Source organism: Betta splendens, chromosome 24 (assembly GCF_900634795.4).
Source record: "Betta splendens chromosome 24, fBetSpl5.4, whole genome shotgun sequence".
Classification (NCBI taxonomy): Eukaryota; Metazoa; Chordata; class Actinopteri; order Anabantiformes; family Osphronemidae; genus Betta; species Betta splendens.
Window position 1 is genome coordinate 11,657,062 of NC_040901.2, and position 8,630 is coordinate 11,665,691.

General features: G+C 50.6%; 2 protein-coding genes across 4 annotated transcripts; one reads left to right on the plus strand and one right to left on the minus strand.

Moving 5' to 3' along the window:
- Positions 1 to 567: 567 nt before the first annotated feature.
- On the plus strand, positions 568 to 4,307 carry slc10a1 (solute carrier family 10 member 1). Its single transcript, XM_041069433.2, has 7 exons — positions 568 to 772; positions 1,436 to 1,664; positions 1,749 to 1,835; positions 1,903 to 2,015; positions 2,714 to 2,918; positions 3,037 to 3,215; positions 3,436 to 4,307. The coding sequence occupies exons 2-7, from the start codon at positions 1,458 to 1,460 to the stop codon at positions 3,713 to 3,715; spliced, it is 1,071 nt and encodes a 356-aa protein (XP_040925367.1). The 5' UTR covers positions 568 to 772; positions 1,436 to 1,457; the 3' UTR covers positions 3,716 to 4,307.
- srsf5b (serine and arginine rich splicing factor 5b) lies at positions 4,216 to 8,410 on the minus strand. 3 transcript variants are annotated; one of them, XR_003784604.3, is made up of 9 exons: positions 8,278 to 8,409; positions 7,894 to 8,041; positions 7,471 to 7,541; positions 7,270 to 7,383; positions 7,114 to 7,186; positions 5,795 to 5,868; positions 5,604 to 5,711; positions 4,953 to 5,512; positions 4,716 to 4,855 (listed from the first exon to the last, which is right to left on the minus strand). XR_003784604.3 is itself a non-coding variant. In XM_055506176.1 (8 exons), exons 2-8 carry the CDS (start codon positions 8,017 to 8,019, stop codon positions 4,636 to 4,638), a joined length of 786 nt encoding a protein of 261 aa, XP_055362151.1. In that variant the 5' UTR covers positions 8,020 to 8,041; positions 8,278 to 8,410; the 3' UTR covers positions 4,216 to 4,635. The 3 variants fall into 3 exon arrangements, 2 of the variants coding, with proteins under 2 accessions (XP_055362151.1, XP_028996393.1); XM_055506176.1 differs by lacking the exon at positions 4,953 to 5,512 and having other exon boundaries at positions 4,216 to 4,855; positions 8,278 to 8,410; XM_029140560.2 differs by lacking the exon at positions 4,716 to 4,855 and having other exon boundaries at positions 4,890 to 5,512.
- Positions 8,411 to 8,630: the final 220 nt, after the last annotated feature.

An 8,630-nucleotide genomic window follows, 5' to 3' on the forward strand; every position in this document is an offset into this window, starting at 1 on the left:
GGATTCACTGTATATACCATCAGACTGATGCTAACGTACTGAAGGAGTATAATTTGGTGTTTGGCATCTTGAATAGAAAAGCAGAGCAAATTACAGTTTTTAGTATTATGAGGATTTACTGAGAAACATCATCTGTCTGCAGGATATGGAAAAACAGCGTAATCCACAGTGTATGAATCAAAAAGGATTTACGGTACTGGTTTTTGTTTTGTTGTTTTATGCCATCCATCCACCTCCTGCCTCCAGCATCCCAGTCAGTACTATCTGATGGATCTAAGGGTTATCAGCCTCTGTACCCTTTAGTTCTACATGCAGGACCCAGAACTGGACATCACCCCAACATCACCCAGTCAGAGCTATTATTATGTGCTGGGTGCTTCAAACTGAGTGGGAGGACTCACACAGCCGAACAGAACCAGCTCACTCCATGCGAGAGTAGGATCTTCAACCCGGGAACGCACTGAGCCAAGGACAGAACACCTGACACAGTCTGAGCACACCTGGCGTCAGGTGGTCCACATGACAGAAGCCCCGCCCACCGGAGGCCATCGCCGGGCGGACATATAAAGCTGCAGCTGGATGAAGGCTTCGCAGGTGGAACGGGAAGCCCTCCCTTCAGAGGTCGGCTGAGCACTAGATGGCACCTCTGTGCAGCCTGTAGCCTTCACATGTCACCTGGAGCTGAGAAAGAGAGAGAGACAGCACTGAGGAGGAAGATTCTGTCCTGCTGAGAAGAGAAGAAAGCGAGACGAGGGACCTCTGACCCCGACAGGTAACACAACAAATGAAACAGCTGCAAACGGACCTGTCAGATTTGTCTCGGGAAAATCCACTCGAGGCTCCGCTGCGATTCGTTAAAAACAAAGCAATTCTCACCTGCAGAAGAGGAGCAGTCAGTCTGTAGCAGGATCCACCATTCACGGTGTCATTTAAATGTGCAAAATAGGTACGCAGAATCCTGTGAAAGTAATGTGTCTGCGCTCGGCATGGGAGCGCACGTTAGGGAGGATGTGGTTGGAGACAAGAGGTTCTGTGAAGCACAGAGAGGAGTGAGGTTTGGAAAAAGCACATGCTGCGCGTTCTGCCTCGCTCACGAACAGATTCATCCAACGTCAGCGACTCTCAAACCGTTAAAGGTCCCAAAAACTGCAGCAAACGGCTTTGTGTGAATCGCTTTTACATGAAAGAAAAGCACAGAGACAAGGGCAATGCTTGTTAGAGAAGGTGCTCATCAACACAAATGAATTCATGCTTCAGTGTGTGTGAATATTAGGCCAAAGGTTCAGGACCATAAACGCTGTACTATGAACAGAGATTACATTGACTGCGAAGGCTAATCGCATCTGATGAAAGCGTGACCTTTCTGCTGCAGCGCTGGGTCGGACTGGTGGATGAAAGGTTTTTTCCTTCCTCCACATCTGTGTCTCCGCTTTAGGACTGAGACTCAGCGCTTCATCATGGGCTACGCAGCAGAGCCGCCGTCCGGGCCGGACCTGTGGCAAAACGACAGCTTGTTCATCAACATGACGGCGGCCAACACCAGCCACGCGTTCACTATTCCCCTGTCGCCAGTGATGGACAAGGCCATCAACGTCTTCTTAATAATAGTCTTGTTCATCACGATGGTGTCACTGGGATGCACCATGGAGGTGTCCAAGATCAAGGTGGCGCTGGCTCACACATCATCACCTGTGCATTCGGCAACAGGAAGTGAGCCCCTGCACTAACTCGCTTCTGCTTGACTCCAGCGTCACATAATGAGGCCCAAAGGGGTGGCGACGGCGGTGCTGGCCCAGTACGGCATCATGCCGCTCACAGCCTTCTGCCTGGCTAAGGTACGGCCCGCTCGCCTCTGCCCGCGCTCCTTTCCTGCCCCGGCGCTAACAGCATGTGGTGCCGCAGGCGTTCCGGCTGAGCGAAACGACGGCGGTGGTGATCCTGATCTGCGGCTGCTGTCCCGGGGGAAACCTCTCCAACATCCTGGCTCTGGCGCTGCGGGGGGACATGAACCTGAGGTACCGGCGGCGCGGAGGTCGTCGACCTGCGGCCACATCGGCACGAGTCATGAGCTGAGTTGTTTGTGTGCGACTCATAATTCAGATCATGATTAGAAGAGTTGAACGACCTGCCGGACGACACATCTTATTATTCTGATGCTAATAAGACGACACTAAAGCCTTTTACTGCCGGCCAGCAGGCCGTTCACCCCACGAGGGGCCCGTTCAGGACATTCCTGCTCTATCTGACATCTGAGCCTCTTATCTGACCTGCAGCCGCGTGATAAGTGTGGAACATTAATGAGGGCAGTAACAAATGAAACGCCTGCAGAGATAATGGAGCAACACGCAGGACGTAACAGTCAGCGTTACAGCCTGAAGGCGGTAACGCATGCTTTTGCACAGCAGCAGTCTAACGTGTAATGTGAAATGAGGGCGAGAACAGTCATTACACATTAATGAAACGCAAGGGTAGGTCGCCATGGAAGGAGTTCATCCTGACCTTAAACCAACTAACTGGGAACAGGGCAGCATGTGCTCCAGTGGCAGGTTAGAGGAAGTGACTCAGGTACAGTTAGCTGTGGGATGCGATGTAAGGCTGACATTAAAGAACGCATCACATGGGACATAAGAGCCCAAAGGAAGGGAGGCTCATGAACAACTGTACAACAGCACCATGGAACTGCCTCCGCTCTGACCTCTGCTCCCGTCCCCAGCATCCTGATGACCTCCTGCTCCACGCTGCTGGCTCTGGGCCTCATGCCCCTGCTGCTCTTCGTCTACTGCCAGGGCTTCGGCGACCTGCAGAACACGGTGCCCTACGTGGACATCATCGCATCGCTGTTCATGATCCTCATCCCCTGCGGCGCCGGCATCCTCATCAACTACTACAGGCCTCAGTACTCCAAGACCATCACTAAGGTGGGTGGGCGAGACGGACGAAGGATGGATCATCAATGAGCACGTGATGAGATCAATGAGATCATCAATGAGAATGAGGTCTGTAACGTTGGAGGCCTGTTCCTGCTCTGGTGCTCAGGTCGGTCTCAGCATAATGATCCTGTCGTCTTTGGGGTTGAGCGTCATCTGCGGCATCTTCATCGGACGCTCCATCCTGTTGGTGCTGACTCCTCCACTGGTGGCCATCGGGGCCCTGATGCCTTTCATAGGCTACTCCTGTGGATACGTCATATCCGCGCTCTTCAGACTCAATCAATCGTAGGTCCAGCAGGTCACGCTCTGACACATCACATGTGCATATTTCCGTTAAAAGCTACAAAAAACAGCAGGCAACGTGATAAACAGTGATCATTCCTGTTGTAACAGCTGATGACTGATCTGGAAAGTAAATGACATCAACCACTGACGCTAAACAGTCAAGATCATGAAGTCATAGGAGTATTTTATGTACGAGTGCCCTTCTTCCATCGCCCACCAGGGAGAGGAGGACCGTTGCCATGGAGACCGGGTGTCAGAACATCCAGCTGTGTTCCACCATCCTGAAGATCGCCTTCCCCCCGGAGCAGATCGGCCCGCTCTTCCTCTTCCCCATGGTCTACATCATCTTCCAGGTGACAGAGGCGCTGGCGCTCGTCGTGCTGTTCAGGTGTCACCAGAGGTTCACGCAGGAAGACAAAGGTAAACGACGGAAGAGCGTTTCTGTTGCACAGACGTCTGTAGTTTTATTGTGTAGGAACAGAACGCACACTTTTAAATGAGTGAAACAGCAGCAAATATTTTTCAGGTTATGGTAAAGAAGCCTGAAATTAGTCTATTAGGAGAAACAATGAGCAAATGCTACAATGTAGAATTAATAAATGTAGCTATTCATCAGCAAATATACTTCAATCAGCCAAATACTTAACTGTGATGAAGTATTTGTTACATCACATCTCTGAAATAATGACAAATATTTAAGGATTCTTTTTATAAAACATTAAAACCTGCTGCATCTTCAGGGTCTGTGGTACTCGGTGCTATCCGTTTCTTTGTATCCTGTTTTTTTGCCAAAGCCCCTTTTTTCTAACCTACAGGAGCACAGATCACAACAGGAGACAAACCGAGGGACAACTCTGAGGGGGTGGTGTGAGCAGGGACATGAAGCTGATGGAGAGCGACTAAAGCCTGAAGTTCAACAGCTGCTGCACATGTATCTGTAGGGAGGTCGCACTATATGTTCATAATATCTGCTATTCACTTACAGTATTTTCTCAATTGCTGATTTGTAATATGTAAATTTATTTGTAAATGTATCATTATAAACCACAGAAACACAAAGTTCATGACTTAGTTCAAATGAGTCTTGCTGCACCATACAAAGGTCCATACGCCACTTAAAATAAAATATGTACAAAACAGTTTTCTCCTCGAAGCTGGTTTTACATGTTCTTTGAATTACATTTGTACAGATGAAAAATAAAAGCCTGCAAAACGTCCTAAACAAAAACATTCATTACAACTGCATTAACGCACATCCAAGTGTTCACCAAACTCAAACATCAGACACATTCAAACAAAAGGTTTGTCACTGCAGGAACCTGCTGTGCTTAACGGTCCACCCGTCCTTGATACCGGACCCAGCTCCAGGTACTGGTTGTTTTTAAACTACATGCTGGCATCCTAGATCACAGCAGCTGCACTAGGAGCAGGGGAAGAGGCCAAAGGCCCGAAAACATGCTGAAAGCGAAGCCTTCACAAAAAGGACCCAGCTGCACATCTCAGCGTCCCAGCACCGGCGAGGAAGACGGGCTCCGTCTGAGCTTCTGCTGCGGTCATGGGCCCGGCGGCCGTGACCCGAGACGCTGGCACAGCCAAGGAGCTGCACCCTCCATGGATGAACATGTTCAAACGTGGAGTCACTGGGTGTAAACATACATACGGGCCCATTCAGTGTAGGTTTGGAAATTGTTTTTATTTAATTTAAAGGTCTTTTAATGACAATAAAAATGGACTGACCGTCCGTCTCTAACAACCTGAAGACAGCGATGGAAAAAAAGCCAAAAACGGGAAAAACCCAAACATAAAAAAATAAATAAACTTACAAAAACTTGTCTCATCTGTGTCTCACTAGTGTTCATGAGAGCTCCAGTCTGCTGACTACTCCGAGCTGATTCTACTGCTTTCTACAGCCGATTTCCCTAATACTTGAACGCGGTTAGCGCTGACTGTCGGTGGAAGGCGAGCGGGAGCGCGATCTGGACCGGGACCGGGAGCGGGACCGGGAGGCCGAGGCTCTCTGAGCGGGCGGGGGCGAGTGCGGGCTGGCCGACTTGCTCGTCTTGGAGCGCTTGGCGGCCTCCTTGGACTTGGACGACGGCGACGAGGCGCCGCCGGCGGGGGAGGCGCTGCGTGAGCGGGAGCGGGAGCGGGAGCGTGAGCGTGAGCGTGAGCGGGAGCGGCCCTTGCCGGGGCTGCGGGAGCGTCGGGGGGAGCGCGATGCGGAGCGACCACGAGACCGAGACCGAGACCGAGAGCGCGAGCGAGAGGAGGAGTCGGACCGGGATCGACTCCTCGACCTGAGGAAGAAGGAGAAGAATCAGGATGAAGCAAGTGCAGAACTCAGAGCATCCAGTTTGTGTCGCGTGGCGGCTCCAGCAGGAAACCCACCTCTTCTTTGCTGCTTCAATAAGCTTGATTTTTCTGCCATTGATTTCCTTTCCAGACAGTTTCTCAAGGGCATTTTTCAGATCGCTGTAAGAGGCAAACTCAACGACCCTGTAAAACCAACACAAGGCATCACAATTAAAAACAACACACCAGCCACGTGCCCGTTGGAGCGACTGGACACTGCGCCTCACCCTTCATTGAGCTTGGGTCGATGTGCGTCAGCGAATGTCACTTCTCCAGCTTGTCTCATGAAATCTTTCAAGTCCTATATTCGTAAACAACAGTCAACTCACGGAGAGGCTCAGGACACACAGAGGATGAATCATTAAACAGGTCTGATATACCTCAAAAGAGAGATGGTTAGATTGTCTGAGAAAGCTATAAAGGCTACTGCAGAGAAGGCGGATGAGTCCAAGGCACTAAAAACTGTTCTGGCAGCCAAATATTGGATTTTATACAAAAATAAACGTTGAAAAAGGTTTGTGTGTGCCAATTCAGAGACCAATCAAAAAACAATGACAGTAACATTACTGAGGCTGAATATCTGCAACAGTTTTAAAATGCTTGGACCCACAGCTCATTACATTTACAGACGGCTGAACGCCGTCTGAACTGCATTGGAGCCGCCTGGGCAGCGTTTGGCATCCAGAGCCCCACTTTTCCTGGCAAGGAGGTCAGGGCTCCGCGCCGGAAGCGGCCCTGTCTCGGCACCCCACCTCAATAAAGAGAGTGAACAGGGTGGAAGAGAGGAAACTACTACCTGAGAGCGATACCCTTTGGGGTGGGCCGCAGGCTCTCCGAGCCCACCATAACCTCAGGATAACAGCAGATTAAATCCACGGGCACCTGGGATGAATTCACACTCTCTCGCGATGTGCGGGAACACCACAGGGGGAGGGGAGGGGGGATATCGATCGAAGCCCCTCAAATTAACGAACCATCGATCAATACGCCACCGCCATCGACTCTCACTCTTTGCTCTCCTTTCTCTCTGCCACCTCTCTGTTTCTCTCGCTCTCAACCACACAGCGGGCGTTGCAAGCGAGCGAAGGGGCCGCCAGCGCCTCTAGTGTGGAGCGAGCGCTCACAAGACCAGCGGGCATCAACTAGGAGTAGGACACAATGGCTGACAGCTCAGGCTCAACCCAGACAGAAGGACCCAGAAGGGGTTAACTCCACCATAAGCGAGCTCTTCCATATGACACAACAGTCAGGCTGGCAAATAAAGGGGTGAAGAATTGGTTAAAATTTGAAAACAGGAACAAATGAATTGTTTTGTTGCTGTTACTACTTTCTGAACTATTAATGCTCAAATGATCAAAGCAATGATTTTGGGCTTTACAATAGATTACTGATAAACTATTAGCTACATACATCATTACAATCAATTATTTCATTTAGACAGAGCTGTTTAATCTGTTTAGCATCTAGATATGTGTATGTATGCTGCTGGTGGCAGACTGCTGCAGCTTCTAAAGCTGGCTATGTGTCAAAACGTGCTCATACTGACCTGCCAGCTGACGCGAGAGGACAAGTTCTCCACAATCAGGCGATTTTCAGTGCGCATCGGAGGCGGATTTCGGCTGAAAGAGAGAGACCTCGGGGGTCACGACGGATCCTCGCCGGTTTGAACGACCGAACGGCTGTTACGAAAGGCGCGTCGTACCTCCGACTGTTCTGGGAACCGCGGCCGTAGCGGTCGGAGAAACGTCCCCCTCCGCCGCTGCCCCCCCGACCACGGCCGCCACGCAGGCGAACGCGGGCGTGCTCAATGGTCACCCTGAGATCGAGCAGAGGACACGGAGGCATCAGATCACTTCAAACGTGTGGTGACGTTCAACAACAGAGCAAAAAATTAAACCCTTACCTTTCATTACACAGCTCTTTGCCATCGAGCTCATACACTGCATCCTCAGCATCTCTGGGGTCGTCAAACTCCTACAGCAAAAGGACATTACGGCGTTCATACTTAACACAGTGGTCTGAGATAACGGAGGAACTGGGAGCACTGGCAATGAACTGGGAGCACTGGCAGTGCAACATATTCCAGTTACAGTAAGACTTGATGCAAGAGCACGCTTTGACTGACAGCTCTGGACGCCAGACTCCCTGGAGGTTAATTAAAGGGAGGGGCTCTCCTGCACCACAGACGCCTTTAAGAGCGTAAATACACGCATGTTGTAGCTTCGCTGTGTTACTTTCATCTCTTATGTGGGATGAGGACGCAGTGTCACTCTGCCTCCGCAGACGTCTGTCGTGACCTACTTCGACGTAGCATCGCGCCGCTCACCACAAACCCGAAGCCTCTCTTCAGGTCGATGTCTCGGATGCGGCCGTAGCCCTTGAAGAACCGCTCCACGTCCTTCTCCCGAGCCGAGGGGCTGAGTCGGCCGATGAAAATGCGACATCCGCTCATCTCGAGGCCGTCGGCGGTGGCTCTAGACACAGACACGCGCAGAGAAACGCCCGTCAGAGCGGCACAGCGCGCGCCCCTGCGTCGTTCTGCTACGAAGCTAACCGTTAGCATTAGCCACCTGTGAGGCCTAGCCAGTGTTACCCTAATTCAATTAAGCCGCGCTGCAAGCTCATATAAGACAATTTCAAGTAACGATAAAATGCATGTTAAGCTAATAGTAAACGCGTGAACTGCGCGTTTTAATCGCTGTGCACAAACCTTTCAGGCTGGTCCTGCTCGTATTTTTGCTGGAGGTCGACAGAGACCGCAGACTACACAATCAAACAAAATGGAGCCGCTGTCAGGGAGGGGCTCTACGTACGTAGGGCATTGCTGACACTGCAGCACACGGAAAAAGCCGAACGGTTCCGAACACGATCCGGCGTGTAATGCCGAGTCTGGCCACTAGGTGTCTCTCAGACACAGTGATACAGAGGACGACCACATTGGTTTATGTACAGAGCGGCTTAACCCTCTGGGCGCCATATTCTATAAATGCTAATAATAAGAATTAAACGAGAGGGAAATTATAGTAAAACACATTTTAAGAAAGATAGATTTTCAAATTAAAG